Source organism: Clupea harengus, chromosome 1, assembly GCF_900700415.2.
Source record: "Clupea harengus chromosome 1, Ch_v2.0.2, whole genome shotgun sequence".
NCBI classification, from domain to species: Eukaryota; Metazoa; Chordata; class Actinopteri; order Clupeiformes; family Clupeidae; genus Clupea; species Clupea harengus.
The window spans coordinates 19,115,241-19,136,682 of NC_045152.1; the positions used below are offsets into that span (position 1 = coordinate 19,115,241).

Here is a 21,442-nt window from a genome sequence, read left to right on the forward strand (position 1 = left end):
AATGGTTATTTTGTAGAAATGTTTTATTTTTTTTATTTTTGAGGGTCTTTATCTGAACCAACCCCCTAGGACATGTGCCAAACTAACCAGAACCTTGTAGACCAAGTACACCTCTGTCCCCATAAGCCAAATTATATGTATGCTACATTTGCTAAGTACCTTTATGAAACCCCTAAACAGCTTGAAAGTTGCGTAAAAGTGTCTAACTTAATAAGTAATTCCCCCATGGCTCTAATATTTGGGATTTCTCCATTATATTTCCACTCATCTCCAATCATCTTCCACCAGAAATAAAATACATAAGTAAAACATTTAAGGTGGGTTGAATTAACCTGGAATAGCCCTATAAGGCTCATGCAAGAAAAGATTAATGAAACAAGTCCACATTGTGCACAGTATTTGCAATACTAAACGGTAGCAAGTGCTTGATATAGCTGTTAACAGCTGTATTGGTAGACGTCTTAAACTCTTCTTGTGTTGTGTCTAGGGTTGCAATGGTATGAGATATTCACTGTATGATAATCGTCTCAGAAAATATCATGATTTCACAGTCTCGCGGCAAATGGTATTTCACAATTATTATTATCAGTTACAGTGACCTTTAAAGGAATGAAAACAGAAGTTTGTTTGGCTGAACAAACAAATGGAAGTGTGTATAAAAAGCTGTATTTGAACAAAATAATTTAGGAGGAAGGATTTGGAGCAGGATCTTTAAGAAAAGTGATCTCTCTTTAAAAAGAAATACACCAAACGACTTCCTTTTGAACAACATAAATGGGAGAGAAAAAAAATGTGCAGGGCCTTTTGTTGTTTTTTTCCTGAGGTCAGGTTACCATAGCAGCATGTATTTCTTGATTTTTGTTTTCCTGTTGAGATTTCCAGGGCTCCGTCTGGAGCGCTGAGGTGACTGTGTCTCCCTTTTGTCCTCAACATCCTCTCTGACGGCACGCTCGTGGCAGGGATACAGAGATAATTCCTGGCCACATTTGCCAGGAGAGGCATTTCTTCAGCATGCATTTATCCAGAAGAAGAGAGACATGTACATTGGCACCTCAGACAGCACCTGTCATGGACGGTTTCATTTCCTGAGGTTGCCTTGTTCTGCCTGGGTGAAGTGATTCACTGTAGCCAGTAGCCACCCAGACAGACTTTTTTCTTTCTCCTCTGAGTGGTTGTGCTGCTGCTGCTGCTGCTTCCCTCTCCTGCCTCATTCTCTTCCCCCTCGGCTTGAGGCTGTTCTCCGCATGGGGACCCTATTGTTGCCAGAATCACGGCTTCCACGCATGCCTCAGCTGTTCCATCCAGGTTTTTTACAGAAGCTTCCCTTAAATTGGGCCTCCACTAAGCGGGAGATGTGAGGTGCTCGTGTGTATCTCACCTCTAGCAAGTCTTCCATCAATACTTGCTTCATCTTCTTCTGGTGAGTATGCTGTCTTCCGCCTGCTCAGTGAGGCTCACTGCCCGATGTGCTCCCGCGCTGGTGTGAGTGAGCATCGCATCGCGTGACTCATTTCTCTGAGGCCAGGGTACCAGTGAGGTCATGGAGTGGTTGAAGGAGCTTCTTGACATTATCAAGCGCAGCAATGTCACTGTCTTTTAGCATGAACTGCCATGTGCTCCTATGTACCTCCTCGCTAGCCAGTACAGACGGCCTGTTGCTGCAAAAGTTGATCCCTACCTTCTTAATCACATCATAGATTAGGGCATCACACAAGGTTTTTTTTTTTTCTCTTTTCTTCCTCCAACTTCGATAAAAACCTGAGGGAAAAGTGTCTGCATGCTCGGACAGCAGATTCTTTGGATCTTCAAGACTTTGTTCCTGGCCAAATTTAAATTGTGGCCGAAAAACAATGAGCCAAACACAAGGAAACTCTAAAAAGGCCTTCATATTTGTTGCGTTGTCTGTGGTTATTCCACGATTCCAATCCTGGAGCATGTTTTCAAACATTTCTGAGGTGTGGTCTTCAGGAAGAAAAAGAGTCTCCAGACAATGGCACTTAAGCTGCCAGTGTGAGATGAGGTAGTGGACTGTAAAACTGTAACAATGAATGGCTCCCCTCCTCCACTACTGCTGGTCCACAGGTTTACCACACAGCTTCCTTCAGCGGTTCTTCAAAACAGGCTCTCACCTCTTTGTACATGTGAGGGACTTCATTGGTGGAAAAGTATGTTCTTGATGGGACCTTGTACATTGGGACTGCTTTCATCAGGTAGAGAAAGGCAGGTTTTTAGATTAGTGTTACTCATGTATTAATGTAAGTTTGATACATTTGATTTATTTTCTTCAGTAATTAATTGATTGTTTGGTTTGTAAAAATTCTGAAAATAGTTAGAAATGTCATCACAAGTAATCCACTCTTAACAATTATTAAAATAGTTTACTTTTTTTTTAAGTACTGTAAGTGTGCAAGCTCAGGTGAGATTCTCTGTCCGGTTGCTTTCTTTTTCAATACTAGTAATGAGGAAATTTACATCAGTTTTCATACCATGGTATACCATAAAACCAGTGCAACCCTAGTTGTTTCAGGTATCCAGTGAAACTGCTTGGCTTATGGTTATTCACAATTTTAAATGATGACAATGCAAGAACAGTCTGATCAACCATGTGCCTCATAGACCCAACACCATCAGTATTTTCATGTATTGGCGAAAGGTTGCGACAGTATCAGTTTCTTGTCCAATTGGAGCCGAGAGTTTGAAATGGTGGTCTCAAATGGATTGTTACTGTGTGTTCTGAGACTGCGTTAAGGAACTATGTTTTGTATGTCTTTCCTGACCTTGTTTCAAGCATGACAATGGTGTACTTTCCTCAAATCATCAAAGTATTCATTGCATTCTGTCTTGCTCCCAACAGAAGAACTACGATCAGGCGGATGAGGACTGCAAACATGGTGAGTCTCAGGCCAGCATGAGAGGGTCCTTGCTTGGCTTATACGACATATGAGAGCCATTTTCTGGGTGGTAATGAAGCTAAGTCTTGAAGGGACAATTTAAAGACAAGGGCTCAGCCTTCATTTTTGATCATTGATGAAAAAAAGATTCTTAAATGTCTGACTGTTCAGATTAGCAAGTTCATAAAACCCTCTAAAGCAGCAGTAAGGAATTTTGATCTAAAACTAGTGAGCTAACTACCTAAAAGGCCAGCAAAACCCTGCAAACACCACCAGCCCTGTTGGCACTGATAAAGGATTCCTAACATCCTAACTGGTGTCTTGACTATACAGTTAGTAATGGTGTGAGCTTTTCTTTCATTTTTGTGGGTTGCAACACAGAACTACATAGTGCATATCCTAGATGGTTGGTGGGAATTTTGTGTTTATCTGTCCTTCACACCATATAATACTATCAAAATAAATTTTAAGCTGATGCCAAAACTATTTGCCTGATTAAAGCACACTGCAGGAAGTGGCCAATTGTTGGCATAGTGGTGAATGAACTCCCATATTGAGATCCAGGCTCTTCCACTCCTCCCTGAGCTTGTCTCCTTGTGGCTGTTATGGTGTAAAGTGATTGTAGGTTGCAGACTGGTGCCTATAGGCATGTCCGGGTGATGGGGTGGTGGCCTGGTTTAATTATGGGTTAGACAGGGTAAGAGCAGGGTATAATTATCCAGTAAGAGATGGAATCACACTTGTGGACAGACCCCTACGTGATCTAGATCTGGCAGATCTAAAGGAAGGTGTGAAAACACCCACAATAACACACAGATTGTTCTTTTCACCAGCATTTACAACTTAGCACAATTGTTGAACCAGGAGAACTCATGGTAGGCTGCAGTAGGGAGGTGAAAGCATAGCAGAGCATTCAACTGCAAAAACACACATTCTTCCAGCTTGGTTAGAGGGCTGGTCATAGGCTCTTTGTTCTGGTGTTGGTCCATGTGTAGTTTGATGTGAGGGCGTGTGTGATTCCCCCATGGTTTAATGTCTTTCTCTGTGTCTCCTCACAGTCATTGCCCAGGAGCTGGCCAAGGGGGATGGTTCTTTCAGGGTGGGACTCCAGAGCATGGTATTGGACGGGAGCCTGCAGGAGGTGTCCCTCATCTTGTCCAAGGCCCTGTTCGGGGAGCCTCTGGTAAGGCTTCAGAGCGACTGTGCTGTCATGAGGTGTGAAAGTCACCGTGAAGGCTTTGTTGTGCAATTCTGTATTTGTCTTCATGTTTTCCATGAGTCAATTTGTATTAGTCACAGTTGAAACTAAGAAAGAAATGAGAACACACACAAGTGCGTACAAGACAATATCGCTTGGTTGGTTTGTGAGAATGGATTTTTGCCATGCTGTGTTGTGAGGGGCGGTAAAGGTCTCAGCCATGCTGCTTTGTTTACTCATCATCAAAATGTTTTTTTCAGAACGGAATCATGACAAAAGACATGACCAGATTGAAAATGCTGCTCTCTGAAATTGAGGTGAGTGCCCTCAGTAACCTCCCAAAATGTTCAACTTCTAAGAATCACCCTATACCTCTGCAGAAGAACATTGATGCGATTGGAACTGAGCAAATTAAAATCCAAGTATTAAAATTGGCCACTACATTTTGAATCTAACTTTCTGAATCCCTCCCTGTCCCACAGGCAGCGAACAGTAAAATGCCGCCAGAATTTACAGAAGACACCGAGGAAGGTCAGTAGCTCCTTGACCAAGACTGTTTTTCCTCTGAGGATTTTATTCTCTCCTTAAATAATTGAATAATTGTTCTATTGATCTGTCCCTTCTGTTGTCCTCTCTCTGTTCTGTCTTTCTGGCTCAGATGGGAAGGAGGGATGGCAGTTTCGCCCTCCACCTCGGGGGATCACCAGCAGTGAAGAGTATACCCTTTGTAAAAGGTACGCACACACTCCTAAACATTTTGTAAAAGGGACACAGACACTCCTATAGCACATATTTTGTGAATTGTACACACTCTAGATTTTACATGGGGGCGACAGTGGTTCAGGAGCTAGAGGAATCGTTTAGTAATCGGAAGGTTGCTTGTTCGATCCAGACTCCTCCTCACCAAGTGTCGAAGTGTCCTTGAGCAAGACACTGAACCCCTAACCGCTCCCGATGCGCAGGTTGGCAACTTAGATAGTAGCCTCTGCCATCGATGTATGAATGGGTAGATGTCTGAGGCATTCATCTGTAAAGCGCTTTGAGTGCTCTATGAGTTGAAAAGCGCTATATAAATGCAGTCAAGTTACCATTTATTTCACTGTGCAGAGTTTTACCAGAGACGTTATAAGAGGACACAAATCACTGAGGGGGAAATGAATGGGGGAAGTAGCAGGGAACTGGAAGTCCTGCCCTGTATTATGAAGAGCCAATCACATTGTTGGAAGTCCTGCCCTGTATTATATAGAGCCAATCACATTGTTGGAAGTCCTGCCCTGTATTATATAGAGCCAATCACATTGTTGGAAGTCCTGCCCTGTATTATATAGAGCCAATCACATTGTTGGAAGTCCTGCCCTGTATTATAAAGAACCAATCACATTGTTGGAAACCGCATAACTGAGGTTTCACCTCCCCTGCATGTTCTGTTTATTTCCACTGTTGCCATAGTAATTGCCACGCCACCAAATTTGCACAGTGAGCAAGTCAACATGAAGAATAAAGTATTTTTTAAGCCTTATTTGAATGGTTGGGGAAACAAGGTTCACACTGTTTATGTCGGATTTAAACACGGTTGTACTTTTAATGTCTGTTTGACCAACCTATGTGGAGTTCTGGGTCTCTCCTCATTCATTTAGATAGGAGCCTGATCTTTCCTCATTCATTTAGATGGGAGCCTGATCTCTCCCCATTCATTTAGATAGGAGCCTGATCTCTCCCCCTTCATTTAGATAGGAGCCTGATCTCTCCTATTAATTTAGATAGGAGCCTGATCTCTCCTATTCATTTAGATAGGAGCCTGATCTCTCCTATTCATTTAGATAGGAGCCTGATCTTGTTTGCCTGAAAAAGCTGCTTGGAGGTGTTGTCAAGATGGCTGCCGAGTGGCAAAACTTGCCTATAAGGACTTTATAAATTATGATTGGGTCTGACAAAGTTGTAGTTGTAGTTTATGTAAGTTTTCTGAGTTGTTTTTGTTTTTCTTCAGATTTTCAAAATATATTCCTCACGCAGCCTTCCTGCTCTCTGTTTTACTTGCTCAACAATAAATGTAGACGTTCTATTTAGACTGTACTTGCGGAGGTACTGTCCTAGCACTTGCACACCAGGATTTGTGCATATAGTGACTTCAGTAACTTCAGCAGGCCCCTGGAACACTGTTCAGTAACCCTGTGGCTGCCCTGTGTTTGGCCGTTGCAGCACCACAGGACACTGTTGCAGGGTGCAGGTCCCTCGCAAATGTTGATGATCCTGTGTGTTCTTGGCTGCAGCAGGATTGAGCCATATCTAACACTGACGGGCGGGCGGTGTATTTGTGTTGAGTTTGGACCACTAGGGCCAGATAGCGGCACTGGGCCAGTGTCAGGCGCTCCCAGATGAGCAGCAGGAACACACACACACACACACACACACACCAACTCCTCAGATGTTGTGTTTTTTTTGGTTTTCGGAGCAGGTTTAGCTATGTGTTCAAAGGAACCCTCATCTATACTGTTCTCAGTAAAGCTGCAGTCCTATGGAGTATATGCTACTGTGTGTAACATGTTGTGTGTTTGCAGTAACATGAGACAGATGAGTGAAGTAGCATCGCCTTGGTATCTCAATCACACTTAGTCAAAGTAGGGTTATGTGTGTCTTAGTATATAGTAATATCGTAATGAATGTCACTCATTGATGGGGTTTCTCATGGTCTACCTCCATCCCCTCAGGTACCTGGAGCAGGGCCTGTGTCGCTATGGCGCCCAGTGCACGTCGGCCCACTCGCAGGAAGAGTTGACGGAGTGGCAGCAGCGGTACGCCTCGCGCCTCATCCGGCTCAAGCAGCAGCAGGAGAGGCAGAGCTTCACCGAGAACTACATGGAGTCGCTCATCGAGAAGTGGATCAACTCCCTAACACCCGAGAGAGTGGTAAGGACACCTTCAGAGGGTTGTTTGTTTGCTTATGAGATTCAATGTGTTTCCAAACTAATGTGGTTGCATTCTAAGCACTTTAGCACATAGCACTTAGCACAGTTTGTTTTTGTTTGACGTAGATAACATTACTCTTAATAGTTTGGCAAGTGTTGCTAAGCATGCTACATGTAAATGTGCCACTGAAAAGTACATCCTTAGCTATGAGGACCCTTCCTTTATGAATGAATATGTTGCAAAGATGTGTTGCTTTAAGGTCCCTTGAGGGAATTTGTTTCCAGGAACATTGTCTTCATTCGATTCAGTCTAATGGACATTTTTCCTCGTCTTATCTCCTGTAGTTGAGTGACAGTTTAGACGGCGTCAGCGTCGAGCACAGCTCAGACCTGTCAGTCACTGTCACCTCCAAAAAGTCATCTCACGCATGGACCTTCTCTCTTCTCTGTAAGGTAAGCCCTGTAACGCTCTCACACACCACACTCAAACACACAGTCACTACTCACAGCATCTGACTGTGTTTGAAACATTTCAAAATGTCTACATGTTGTGGAAAGATATGTCACGATATGTTTGGTGTGCGATAGTCATTGAATGCTGCAGAACGTTGATAAAATACCAGAATCAAATAATTCTGATTAGGCCAGGTGTTTCATATGATATTAACGAGGTCGTTTTCTTCCCAACCCCTTTTCCCCACCATCTGTCTCCAGCCTGCCCGCGCTTTACAGCGTGTGGCACTGCTCTACGACGCCAACCGCCCACACTTCTATATTACGGGGGTGGCGGCCGGCGACACCTCCTCTCTGGTGCCCCAGGACGTGTCCCCAGGGGGGTGCCAGGAGTGGAGCGGCGGTGTTGGTATGGTGCCGCCCAACGGCATGGACCATTGCCTGTACACGGTGAACGTTGTCTTCAGCACAGAGATCTTCGGAACCTTCCGGCAGACTGTGGTGTTCGACTTCGGCTCCGAGCCCGTGCTGACGCAGAGGGTATTGGTCGACGCAGCCTCTATAGAAGGTAAACAAACGCACGAGGTGCAAGTAGTAAAGCACCCCTCTCAAACTGGCTACAGGGGCAAGACACAAGGATAGGTGAACATTTCATTTTATCTTTCCAAATCTGATGTGCAACATCAACATATACATTCATACATATACATTTGGGAGCATAAGATGAAGTTTACAGACATCTGTCTTTTCTCTGTTCTCAAGCACTAAGGTTTGCATTCTCTCATAAATGACCTGGTCCTGATCCCTTGGTCCTAATCCCTAGGCCTGATCCCTTGTTTATATGCGATTGACTGTATCATATCTGACATGCTGTCTGTTGTTCGTCCATCAGACCTGGAGCACCTGATGCAGGCGCGGCAGCAGCTGCTGATCACTGCCAAGCGCTGGGACTCGTCCTGCAAGACCATCGTGGAGTTCACGCCCAACGAGACGGGCGAGCTGGAGCGCAGCCTGTTGGCCCGCTACCAGATCCCGCTGTCCGCCGACCAGCTCTTCACCCAGTCCGTGCTGGACAAGGGCCTCACCAAGGACAACTACCAGGCCCGCCTGCACGACCTGCTCTACATCGAGGAGATCGCCCAGTACAAGGAAGTCAGCAAGTGGGTGTCCCTCCTCTCCTCTCCTCTCCTCTGTGGCATCTCTCAGGGAACTTTGTTTACAAGTTTAATTAATACATTTATTTATTTTGGAATTTATGTTTTTCCGAACATTTCATCTATTACTTGAGAATGCATTCCCATGTGGTGCGACTGAATTAGTCGACTTCCTCTTTGGCATGTGTCTGTGGTGTTGATCAGTTGGACGGACAGATTGATTGGGTCATGGTGCTCTATTGTCCACTGGGACGTAGGTGTTTATACATCTTCATCTGAAGAATGTAGGTTGAGTAGCTGCTCTTGTTTAAACCCCCTGGGCTGCTTTCTCTCTCAGGTTCAACATTAAGGTGAGCCTTCAGCTGGTCAACAGCTTCATGCTGACGGGCATCTCGGGTGGAGCCAAGTATGCCCAGAACGGGCAGCTCTTTGGCCGCTTCAAGCTGACGGAGACGCTGTCCGAGGACACACTGGCTGGCCGGCTGGTCATGACCAAGGTCAACTCAGTGCTGCTGCAGCCGTTGGACCGCGAGCGCAGTAACCATCCAGCAGGTGGCAGCAAAGAGCGTGTGTACGAGGCACTGATCGAGGAGAAGACCAAGGATTACATCTTCCTGCGCGTCTGCAGGGACTGCTGTGGGGAGCTCAACCTCCTGCCTGACCGCGAGCTACAGGTGAGCTTACACACATGCACACACACGTACGCACACATCCTCATACTCATACACACACACACACACACACACGTACGCACACATCCTCATACTCATCCATACACATATACAGACACACAACACGTACGCACACATCCTCATACTCATCCATACACACATACAGACACACACAAACACGTACGCACACATCCTCATACTCATCCATGCACACACACACGCACGCACGCACACACACACACACACACACGCACCAGCACATTTGACAGATTAGCACATACGTGCATTGCGTGCGTCACCTCTCAAATAAACAGGAACACCCCTGCCAGTCCTCGTGGCTCGGCCCAGCCCCCTCCATTATTACCAAACAACTCTAAGCTCTAAGCACAGGTGTGTGTGTGTGTGTGTGTGTGTGTGTGTGTGTGTGTGTGTGTGTGTGTGTGTGTGTGTGTTGCACCCTAGTACCTCAACCTTGTCCAGCCTCCTCCATCCTTAAGGAGGTATGCAGGCAGTAGCTGCTGTAACCAGGCCTGCTGCTGGACAGAATGACAGAGAGAGACAGAGGATAGTTAGTGACGGATGGACGGACGATAGGGAGAGAGATACATGGAAAGGCTGGACAAAGGAAAGTGAAAGAAAGAGAGAGAGAGAGAGAGCTATGCCATGTTAGTCATGCAGGACTGGGGGAGGCAGCTGAAAATTCATTATTTGTCTCACCGTTGATCATCTCCTGGCAACTTCACGCAAGAGCTACCCACACAAAATGAATTAGGCAGTGGCCAGTCCTGAATCTGGCAGAGCTGGAGCTGTCGGCGGGGGAAGCCAGCTGATATATTTTGTGATGTTCACGGTACAGTGTTTTTGTCTTATGCAGAAAAGCATTGGTGTTGACCAGTAAAGTGTTCTATGAGTGTAGGTAGGTGTGTGTGTGTGTGTGTGAACTTGTGTTCATATACCCTTCCTCCAGTCACAATTCAGTCTGTTATGGGCAACGTCCTAGTGCTCTTTTCTTAGATGGCTGAAGGAGCTCACACACACACACACACACACACACACACACACACAGAGAAGTGGACCAAGGAGGCCTGCCCTACATTCTTGTAGACAGCAGCCAGACCTGACAGGACAAGAGAAGAGAAGTGAGAGATCCTTGCCAATGCCACTGAGAGCATCTCCCAGAATCCCTGCTCTAAATGTCTGCTGTTGCGGTCAAGGACGGCAAACAAAGCTTTCTCTCAGACGACTTTTCTTGAGCCGCCCCTGAATGTCACCATCAAACAGGCCGTACTGTCCTCCTTTGTATATTCTTCTAATGCACAGGTTGAAAGGCTCCTTCACACTGACTGACTGAATATTTCCCTTCACACTGCTGTAGTGACTATTGGCAGCCAAGCATTCTTAGCAACATCCCTCTCGACCCCTGAGTGTGGACTCCAGGTAGCACCAGGCACTGGGTGCCTCCTGTGTGGATACTCGAGGCTCGGCCCCCATGGGAAACAGACGCTAATGCTGCTGCTGTATCATCATGTCTGTCCTAACAGGTGGAGCTGCAGTTTCAGCTGAACCGGCTGCCACTGTGCGAGATGCACTACGCCCTGGACCGCGTCAAGGACACCGGTCTGCTCTTCCCTGACGTCAACCTCACCCCCACCATCCCCTGGAGCCCCAACAGGCAAGTGTGACCCCCCCCAACCAACACTACACACACACACACACACACACAGTTCACGCCTGTCAGGCAGGTATGATCCCGCCTTGATTACTGCAACGCCCTCCTAACGGGCCTGCCGGCTTGCGTGGTGAAACCACTACAAATGATCCAGAACGCGGCGGCGCGTCTGGTGTTCAACCAACCGAAAAGGGCACACGTCACCCCGCTACTCATTGAGCTCCACTGGCTGCCGGTAGCTGCTCGCATTAAGTTCAAGTCACTTATGCTTGCCTACAGAGTGCTTGATGGTTCTGCTCCCACCTACCTAAATGCTCTTGTAAGGGCAAATGTTACACCCAGGATGCTGCGCTCTTCTAGTGAGCGTCGTTTGGCACTGCCGTCTGTGCAAGTACGGCAGTCCAGACTATTCTCATTTGTAGTTCCACGTTGGTGGAATGAACTACCTAGCACTACCAGAGCAGGGGCGTCCCTCTCTACCTTTAAGAAGCTGTTGAAGACTTCCCGTCCTAACTGGCACTTCGACTTTTGCATAACTTGCAATTACAGCAGTTACATTTCTGCACTTCTTTTTGTTTTTTTTATTTCATTTTGTTATATTTCTTATGTAAAGTAGTATTTATTGTTACACCAGGTTCTATTGCCCGTAGCTTGACTATTCTCTCCCTTGTACGTGGCTTTGGACAAAAGCGTCTGCTAAATGACTAAATGTAAATGTATGAAGACAGGTGTGCTGTGCTAGCAGGGACGCCTCTCGAGTACACTTGACAGTGCTGATAGTGTTGCTCTCTCAGACACACTGTATTGCCTTTGCAATAACAGATCTACTTAGTTTCACTGAAGCAATTGTTGGCGGATGTAAGTGGTCATTGTGTGTGTGTGTGTGTGTGTGTGTGTGTGTGTGTGTGTGTGTTTTCTTGATTGTCGTTCTCCAATGAGTCATGTGAAAGGGTTCGAGTGACGTTAAACAGCGCTCGGCGTGCGCATTCAACAAGTCTCAGAACAATAGCGGGTCCCCCGTCAGCACTGTGATTGGGAACCATTGGGTGTCGGCGAGGGGCGCCCCTCCCCACAGGAGCCGTCAGCAGCGTCTCCAAACTCCCTGAATCATGGAGCCCGTCGCAGGCAGCAGTCACACAACAAAGGGCTGGGCTGAGCGAGATGAGACGCCGCAGGCAGAGCTAGTGGCAGGAGTGGGCCCGCAGAGGTTGTGTGAATAGACAGGAACAAAGGCAAACCACTCTTGTCACACACGGACTCCCGGCTCTATGACAGGAAGCGTTGTGGTGTAGATTTGATCTCACGTGTATAACACATTGGATTCTCCCCCACTGTTTCGACATGCAACAATGTTCCATTAAGGTAGTCATGGTGGTATGAGAATGAAGTGTATTGTTACAACTGACGAGGTTTTTTTAGCTGAGAACTTTATTTTGAAATAGGCAGTGAGCAGGACATATGTTATGCTAATTGGTAGTGCAATTTTCAGTTAATTATTTTGCTAACAGTTTTGTCAAATAACAGTGATGATATTTTAGCAACATCTGGCCCAATAGCCACAGCCTTTTCCAAACCTTGTATCCTTCTTCTGATTGGTGCAGGCAATGGGACGAGCAGCTGGACCCCCGGCTGAACGCCAAGCAGAAGGAGGCCATCCTGGCCATCACCACCCCCCTGTCTGTGTGTCTGCCCCCCGTGCTCATCATCGGCCCCTACGGCACGGGCAAGACCTTCACCCTCGCCCAGGCCGTCAAGCACATCCTCAAGCAGCCCGGCAACAGGTAGGTCTAACGTCTCCCCAACCACCCACACCAGCTCTTCCTCTTCCTCGCTCGAACACCTCCAACCACCCACACCAGCTCTCTCTCTTCCTCTTCCTCGCTATAACACCCCCAGCCCAGGCGGAGTCTGGCCTCTCACTCTCGCGAACACCAGCTGAGTCCACTGCTACCACTGCTGCTGCCGCCTTTATCACGCCTCCACGTTAGCCGAGTCCGACCTCCGCTCTGCCGCTGGACCAGAGCAGCGTGAGTCGGCAGGCACCTGCTGGGGCCGCCATTCATGCTTCTGAGGGCCTGTAGAGGCAGTGAAACAGCAAAAGGCAGCAGTACGGAGCGGAGAAAAGGCTTTTGTGACATTTGAGTTGGAAAGGGAAACGTTGCCATGGCGAGAACATAGAAATGGTCTCGTCTGCGTGAGGCACGAGCAGGGTCTCCGACAGGGTCTACAACACTCTGTCAGCTCCCCACTCGCTGAGCCAATAGTCAGCCGTTTCCTTCCTCAACCCCGTGTGCGGTCACCCCAACAGAGGGAGAAGAGGGGGGTCCTCTGCCTCTAGTGGAGGTGGATCTGCAGCTGATGGCACCACGCCTCTGAAGTGGTGGAAATAGTGAACAGGGTTAATTCACCATGGTCCATATTAACTCTCAACATGAATAGTGAACAGGGTTAATTCACCATGGTCCATATTGACTCTCAACATGAATGAGTATTGCTAGCCTGAGACCAGTGCACCATCCTGATAAAGTGCAGTGTGTGGAGGTGCATTTCCCTTCAGAGCTGATGCGTTGTTTAGTTCCAGTAATGTTTTCTATTTATATTAAATTATATTCTGTATCTTTGGATGCCTTGTTTGCATGTGATGTCTTCATGGAGTTCTCTGTAAATTAAGTGTATATGTGATGGTCAATGTTTGTGTTTTCTCTCCTCCTTCTCAGGGTTCTCATCTGCACCCATTCCAACAGTGCTGCAGATCTCTACATCAAGGACTACCTGCACCCTTATGTAGAGACAGGCAACCCCCACGCTCGCCCCCTCAGGTACTGGATACATCTCTGTCTCTTCCCTTTCTGTGCCTCTATCTGGGTCTGTGTCTGTGCCTCTCTCTGTGTCTGTGTCTGTCTCTGTGTCTGTGCCTCTCTCTGTGTCTGTGCCTCTCTGTGTCTGTGCCTGTGCGCCTCTCTGTGTCTGTGCCTCTCTGTGTCTGTGCCTCTCTGGGTCTGTGTCTCTGTGTGTCTGTGCCTCTCTCTGTGTCTGTGTCTGTGTCTCTGCCTGTGTCTGTGTCTGTGCCTCTGTCTGTGTCTGTGCCCCTCTGTGTGTCTCTGCCTCTGTCTGTGTCTGTGTCCCTCTCTGTGTCTGTGCCTCTCTGTGTCTGTGCCTCTCTCTGTGTCTGTGTCTCTGCCTGTGTCTGTGTCTGTGCCCCTCTCTGTGTCTGTGCCTCTCTGTGTCTGTGCCTCTCTGTGTCTGTGCCTCTCTGTGTGTCTGTGTCTCTGCCTCTGTCTGTGTCTGTGTCCCTCTCTGTGTCTGTGCCTCTCTGTGTGTCTGTGCCTCTCTAGGTCTGTGTCTCTCTGTGTGTCTGTGCCTCTCTAGGTCTGTGTCTCTCTGTGTGTCTGTGTCTGTGCCTCTCTGTGTGTCTGTGTCTCTGTCTGTGTCTGTGCCTCTCTCTGTGTCTGTGCCTCTCTGGGTCTGTGCCTCTCTGGGTCTGTGTCTGTGCCTCTCTGTGTGTCTGTGTCTGTGCCTCTCTAGGTCTGTGTCTCTCTGTGTGTCTGTGTCTGTGCCTCTCTCTGTGTGTCTGTGTCTGTGCCTCTCTGTGTCTGTGCCTCTCTCTGGGTCTATGTCTGTGCCTCTCTCTGTGTGTCTGTGTCGCTCTCTTACTCATCCTCATGTGACAGGCTATTGGCTGTGGCTGAACTGATGACCAGATTTGTTTCTGTAATTGGATAATGTGTCTGTCTGAGGGATTTGGGTGATTTTACTCTCTACCTGTGTTTAGATGATACATCTCTTTTAATATCTGTTTGATGTTACATACTGTGTGTGTGTGTGTGTGTGTGTGTGTGTGTGTGTGTGTAGGATTTACTTTAAGAACCGCTGGGTGAAGACGGTGCATCCTCTGGTGCAGCAGTACTGCCTCATCTCCAACACGAGCTACACCTTTCAGATGCCCCAGAGGGAGGACGTGGAGCGCCACCGGGTGGTGGTGGTGACTCTCAGCACCTCGCAGTACCTCTGCCAGCTGGACCTAGAGCCAGGTAACACACACACACACTCAAACGTACACACATGCTCATCTAGTCACGTTAGTGATTGCCCACTGGTGCTCCACATCCCTGTCGTGCGTACGCACGCACGCACGCACGCACGCACGCACGCACGCACGCACGCACGCACGCACGCACGCACGCACGCACGCACGCACGCACGCACATACACATACACAATCACACGCAGACCTCTCAAACCCCTTCACCAGATACTGGTGATGAAGCGCGCCAGACTGCGTGTGAGCCGATGGCAGCGGTCGCCAAGCGACACACATCCCCGGCGTCACGCTGACTGTGCGAGAGCAATAGAGAGCAGCTCGCCCCCCCCCACCCCCCGAGAGAGCCCATCCGCCAGTTTATTAACAGTGTTCGATGCTGCCGCTCACATCATCATCTGTTGCTAAGAGACGTGCCTCACCTGTCCAATGGGCTCAGCATCATTAGCTCCCCGCGTCTGGGAGGAGTCGTCACAGAGGCAGACAGAGCAGGCTCAGATAAACATTGCCATAGCAACACGTACCAGCATCCCTGAACCTGACTGTTAAAGCAGCATACAGATTAGTAGCATGTCATAGCAGAATATTTCAAACCAGTTCATACCAGCAGGACTATCATATGCAAAGTGAGCATCATAAAGCCAGTGTGTACCAGTTCCTCTTGCTGAAACCTATTTACAAGAGGAAGTCATTGGGAGCATTTTAATCATCAGACTACCTGGCAGAACTCGCAGAAGCGTCATTATGTTTCAGCCCCAGAGCAAACATAACATTTGGGTTTTTTCACCAGTCTGGTAATTGCTGTCTGTCTGTTTGTGTGTGTGTGTGTGTGCATGTCTGTTTGTGTTTATGTGTGCGCATGTGTCTGATCAGTGTGAATCTGATGACACACAGGGGTCCACTTCTTCCTCAATTCCAAGCTCTTATTTCCATTTGATCCTATTTTGGTTTATTTGATAGACTCCCTCTCTGCCTAAATAAGTGGCAGACTCCAGCCCCCTCCAACCCCTCCCATGCTCTGAGGAGGCCCATGTGGCCTCTGCACTCCTGTCCTGTCCTGTGCTGAATGTTTGTCTTGCCTCCCCATCTCCTCCTAAAGGTCTCTTCACCCACATCCTGCTGGACGAGGCTGCCCAGGCCATGGAGAGCGAGACCATCATGCCCCTGGCCCTGGCCACCAAGAACACCCGGATAGTGCTGGCAGGAGATCACATGCAGGTACTGCCCCAGTACTGCTCTCTCTCTCTCATTCTCTCTCTCTGGGCTGAGAAAATAACACACCATAAACTCAATAAACTGTGAAACCAGTGAATGAGCATTGCCTGAGGTTCATCTGTTAGCAAGAGCTCAGTTTTATAATAGAGGTATACGGAACTGTAAACCGAGCCATTGCAGTCCATTAGGAGATCCACCTCCCTCCTAGCATAAAGTGCAGTATTCTTGTCAGCAATATTGCAGCATGAAAATGTAGTATTCTATTGCACCTTTAACATCTGAAAACATCTGTGACCCATAGAAATGCAGCATATCTGCCAGTTTAACTGATGTGTGTGTGTGTGTGTGTGTGTGTGTGTGTGTGTACACAGCTCAGCCCGTTTGTATACAGTGAGTTTGCCCGGGAGCGTAACCTGCATGTGTCTCTGCTGGACCGGCTGTATGAGCACTACCCGCCCGTGGACCCGTGCCGCATCCTGCTGTGTGAGAATTACCGCTCCCACGAGGCCATCATCAAGTAAGTGAGAGCCGCCTTATCCCACCACTACCCGCCCATGCCCCAAGGACCCTCATGCGCACTCGCCGTCTCTTGAGACACACACACACACACACACACGCACTCAACCTCTCTGTCTCTTCACATACCTGCTTGCTCACTCCCTCTCGCTGGCAAAGACATAGGCAGAATTACTGCCCCCTATTACACCTCCCAGCAGTGCGCATTCGCACACACACACACACACACACACACACACACACACACACACACACACACACACACACACACACACACACACACACACACTGTCCCCCGATGTGTGCTCACACTTTCTCAGTCCCCAATGGCACTACGGGCACAAACCGAAGCGCACGCTTTCACATATTGTCACACACACATCTAAGTACATCTTGTAACACACACACACACACACACACACACACACACGCTGCCTGTCTGACAAACATTCCCCATTGAGAAGAGCTGGCAGATTACCTGAGTGTCACCTTATTGGAGGGGAGGGGAGGGCCCTCTCTGTCACCCACCACTCCCCCTTCTCTGTCACAAGAGACTTACCCCCCCCCCCCTACACAATGTAGGACCCTTGAGGTCCAAGCATCCTACCCACCCAGATCCTAATGTAGACACGCTGCGTTTGGGTGTGCTCAGACCGGGAAAGATTTCCTTAGCATCTGTTCAGGAGGAATAGCTCAACTTAAAATCAGCGTGCACTGTCCAGCTGTTTGCACGCCCGCCCCTGTATGCATTGGCTTGTGACACTGAAAGGTTACAGACTTGGCCAGCTCCTCCCGGCTTCCTGCCTCGAGACTTCCAATCTGAAGCCAGGCGGTATTGGGCAATCTTAGGCGACAGCTGACGGCAGGGTATGGTGAAGAATCGGAGGCCGACTGTACCAGTGCCACTGACACCAACACTTCTTCAGTTTATCAGCTGTTTTCCCACAATCCACAAGTCAGGGAAAGAGACTGAACGGTGTAGCAGCTGCTGAACAGAAAGTCGTGTGTGAACCGTACGTGCGTGCCTCTGCGTGTGTGGTGATGGGGCATATGGGCGTTTGGTAACCGTATTGCAAGTATGTGTCAGTCTGGTAATGGCCAAATGTCCTGGCCTGCTCTCTGTCACTATAGTATGATATAATAATACTATAATATATGATGCGTGTCTGCTGAATAACTACGCTAAGTAGACAAGCTAAAACTGAACTTTATAGAGTGGGCTCTGACGTGTTCCCTCTTCTCTCTCTCTCCAGCTACACGTCAGACCTGTTCTACGAGGGCAAGCTGATGGCCAGTGGGAAGCAGCCCCCGCACAAGGACTTCTACCCGCTGACCTTCTTCACCGCGCGAGGCGAGGATGTGCAGGAGAAGAACAGCACGGCGTACTACAACAACGCCGAGGTGAGACACAGACCACGCTTTCGCTCTCGGCCTCTCGCCCTCAATGGTGGAGCGCAGTCGGCCCTCTTCCTCTTCCTCATAACACCTGTTTGGACGCCTTTTCACACTTCCAGAATGTTGCCATTGGTTCACAGAGGTCCCACAACACAGAAGGAGGTGCAAATTGTGTAATCGCACGCTGCCTGGGTTTTTGTAAGGGTTAAGGTTAGCCTCATGATAGCACATGGATGTCAATGTGGATCCGTTTACGACGCTGTTTGGAGACGTTTTGCTCCCTTGCGTGTGAGGTTTGAGGTGTCTCTTAACCTCACAACTCAGTGAGACAGAGACCGTTCCTCCTCCCCACCCTACCATAACAGTAACCTCCAGTGTAATGTCCTCAGACAATCTCAACTCAAACAAACTTAGAAGATCACAAACCGCATTAGCCTAAGGTCACTCATTTAAACAGACTTCAGCAAGTGGTCCAAACACACGGATGGGGAAGGACTTATACCACAGTCCTTGGTAACAGTTGAGCAGGCAGAGAAGAGCCTCTAGATAATGACCCACGCCAACTGCTCTCTGAACTTGGGCAGAGTTTCCTAGACTCCACTCCAGGTGGAGAAGCCTTCATGCCAGTGTAAGACCAGGGGTTCATGGTGCAGTTAAGTGTGTTATTATTGTTAATGGGTGCCATCAAGTTCAGATTTTGAAGAGGAGCATTTCATAGAAGAGGTGACGAGCAGGATTATGTGTTGGGTCTGTGCACTAGAAGAACCGGAGAGGAGAGGAGGAGGAGGATGATGATGGTCATGTTTGTGACCACAGGAACTAGAAGTCAAGAACAACTCTTCAGACTTTGAGTGGCTCGTTATGTGAGACTGGGGAGTGAGTCACACACACACACACACACACACACACACACACACACACACACCAGACCGGGGCAGTAGGGGCTGGGGGGCGTCCAGTCCAATGACACACACTCATGAACACACACATACTTGACTTGGAGAGGGTCTGCAGCAGTATGAGTCATAAGCATTTGCCTGGACACACACACACACACACACACACACACACACACACACTGACACACTGATTGGGCTTTTAGAGTTTCCAGGTGAAATGGGTTGAAATGATGGGCGTCTGGCCTGTGTGTAGGGCCCGGTATGGGCTCTCAGCAGGAGAGCCTGCATTCAACAGCCCCTGTTGTTCGAGGAGTAATTCTCTGTGCGTATCGCCCCTGTTGTTCGAGGAGTAATTCTCTGTGCGTATCGCCCCTGTTGTTTGAGGTGTAATTCTCTGTGTGTATCAGCCCCTGTTGTTTGTTCGAGGAGTAATTCTCTGTGCGTATCAGCCTTTTCCAAACCTGTTGGCGCTGGTTAAATTAGTACTGAATGCGAGGTCTTACTGAGAGGAGTAGGTGTGTCAGCTACTCCACTGTGATGACGCACAACACATTTTTTAAGACAAAACACACAGATTCACCACACACACTGACAAGTGTGTGTGTGTGTATATATATATATATATATATATATATATACTGTATATGTGTGTGTGTGTGTGTGTATGTATGGTTACTATGAGGCTCCTGTCTCACTTAGCGTCAACAGGCATCATTAGCTCACCATTGTTGTAACAGGATGCTGTCTATTCATTGGAAGTCACATTTGTCTCTATAGAGGTGTGTGATTGCATGTGACTGTGTGTTGTTATTTTTGTGAGTTGGATTCATTTTCCTGTATAGTTCTCTCTGTATATATGTGTGTGTGTCTGCAGTAGTGTTGAGTGGTCATTGACGGTGTGTGTGTGTGTGTGTGTGTGTGTGTGTGTGTGTGTGTGTCCGCTGCAGGTGTTTGAGATCGTGGAGCGCGTGGAGGAGATGCGGCGGAAGTGGCCAGTGGCCTGGGGCAAGCTGGACGACGGCAGCATCGGCGTGGTGTCACCGTATGCCGACCAGGTTTTCCGCATCCGCGCCGAGCTGCGCAAGAAGAGGATGCCTGACGTCAGTGTGGAGAGGGTGCTCAACGTGCAGGGTGAGGCACACACACACACACACGTGGACACACAGGGACATATGAACACACACACTTACTCTGAACATACATTTGGGTGCAGTGTTGCCTGGGTTGCCTGCTGACACCTCACCTTTGCCCTTTGACCCCTGCCCTCCCCTACAGGCAAACAGTTCCGGGTGCTGTTCCTGAGCACGGTCCGCACGCGCCACACGTGCAAGCACAAGCAGACGGCCATCAAACGCAAGGAGCAGCTGGTGGAAGATTCTACCGAGGACCTGGACTACGGTTTCCTGTCCAACTACAAGCTGCTCAACACGGCCATCACCCGCGCCCAGTCCCTGGTGGCCGTGGTGGGAGACCCCATTGCCCTCTGCTCGGTGGGGCGCTGCAGGTGAGCTACTTCCTCCAACACACACACACACACACACACACACACACACATAATGTGTGCCTTTAGAAGAAGGAACCAGAAGGTTCTACACTTGAAAGCTAGCGAAATCCTTCATTTTTCTTAACACATTGACAGAATGTTACAAATTACAAATAAACTTTGGAATTCAGAAAAGGTCGTCATGGAATGGTACAGTGATGGTGCACTACACCCCTGTGCTTAAAGTAAGGCTCAAAGTAAGGATGTGTTGGAGAGGGGTTGTGGAACGATACAGTCAACTCACAGTTCAGGGCTCACGGTTTGATACACTCACAATATATTCAACAAAGTAAGACTGAAAACAAACTAGGATCTCACAGTTCGTATTCATTCCAGTTCGCATTAACATTTACAAAATAGCTGTAAATGTTCTAAAAAATATATAAAAGAAAAAAAAAATTTCCTTATATTCCCCTTATCCTGCAGACTCCAGTGTAAAATGCTAAATGTATGTATTTTATTTATTTTTAAAAAAGCAGATCCCTGTTTTTTTTATACCATTTTAACTGGCTCATTGCATCAGTTTTCACTGAAAGGTGTGCTGTAACTACGCCTGACAACTGTGTTTGAGTTCGTATTCTGTGAGACCACTCAAGCCCCTCCGCCTCCCGGCTCCACTTCCCTTGTCACAGTTAACGCACGCAGACCTGGTGACAGCCAGGTGATGACACTGTGCCCAAAGTCTCCTTATTGTTTGTCACTGCTATTAAAACATCTCAATGTAGCCTGCAATGGCAATTAGACCATAGCCCACCATTAAGCTTAATAGCAACCAAGCTAGTGTGGTGAACATTAGCATCACCAATGACAAACAAGGGAACCCTGCTAGTTCTGTTGTCAGGCAACTCGAATAAATAAATATGGATTAGGCATACATGGTGAATAGTCTATGC

General features: G+C 48.0%; 1 protein-coding gene across 2 annotated transcripts in view; it reads left to right on the forward strand.

The window, feature by feature from the left end:
* The window catches only part of helz (helicase with zinc finger), a 35,195-nt gene that overhangs the window by 4,487 nt on the left and 9,266 nt on the right, over window positions 1-21,442 (forward strand). For both annotated transcript variants that reach the window (XM_031569988.2, XM_012825833.3), the window contains exons 3-21: window positions 2,855-2,891; window positions 3,950-4,074; window positions 4,350-4,406; window positions 4,572-4,620; window positions 4,748-4,823; window positions 6,798-6,996; window positions 7,341-7,448; window positions 7,710-8,016; window positions 8,341-8,608; window positions 8,940-9,276; window positions 10,815-10,945; window positions 12,544-12,723; window positions 13,660-13,761; window positions 14,795-14,973; window positions 16,081-16,199; window positions 16,568-16,713; window positions 17,966-18,113; window positions 19,954-20,137; window positions 20,282-20,510. In XM_031569988.2, the coding sequence (XP_031425848.1) occupies window positions 2,855-2,891; window positions 3,950-4,074; window positions 4,350-4,406; window positions 4,572-4,620; window positions 4,748-4,823; window positions 6,798-6,996; window positions 7,341-7,448; window positions 7,710-8,016; window positions 8,341-8,608; window positions 8,940-9,276; window positions 10,815-10,945; window positions 12,544-12,723; window positions 13,660-13,761; window positions 14,795-14,973; window positions 16,081-16,199; window positions 16,568-16,713; window positions 17,966-18,113; window positions 19,954-20,137; window positions 20,282-20,510 (2,981 nt within the window). The remainder of the gene's footprint in view (window positions 1-2,854; window positions 2,892-3,949; window positions 4,075-4,349; window positions 4,407-4,571; window positions 4,621-4,747; window positions 4,824-6,797; window positions 6,997-7,340; window positions 7,449-7,709; window positions 8,017-8,340; window positions 8,609-8,939; window positions 9,277-10,814; window positions 10,946-12,543; window positions 12,724-13,659; window positions 13,762-14,794; window positions 14,974-16,080; window positions 16,200-16,567; window positions 16,714-17,965; window positions 18,114-19,953; window positions 20,138-20,281; window positions 20,511-21,442) is intronic.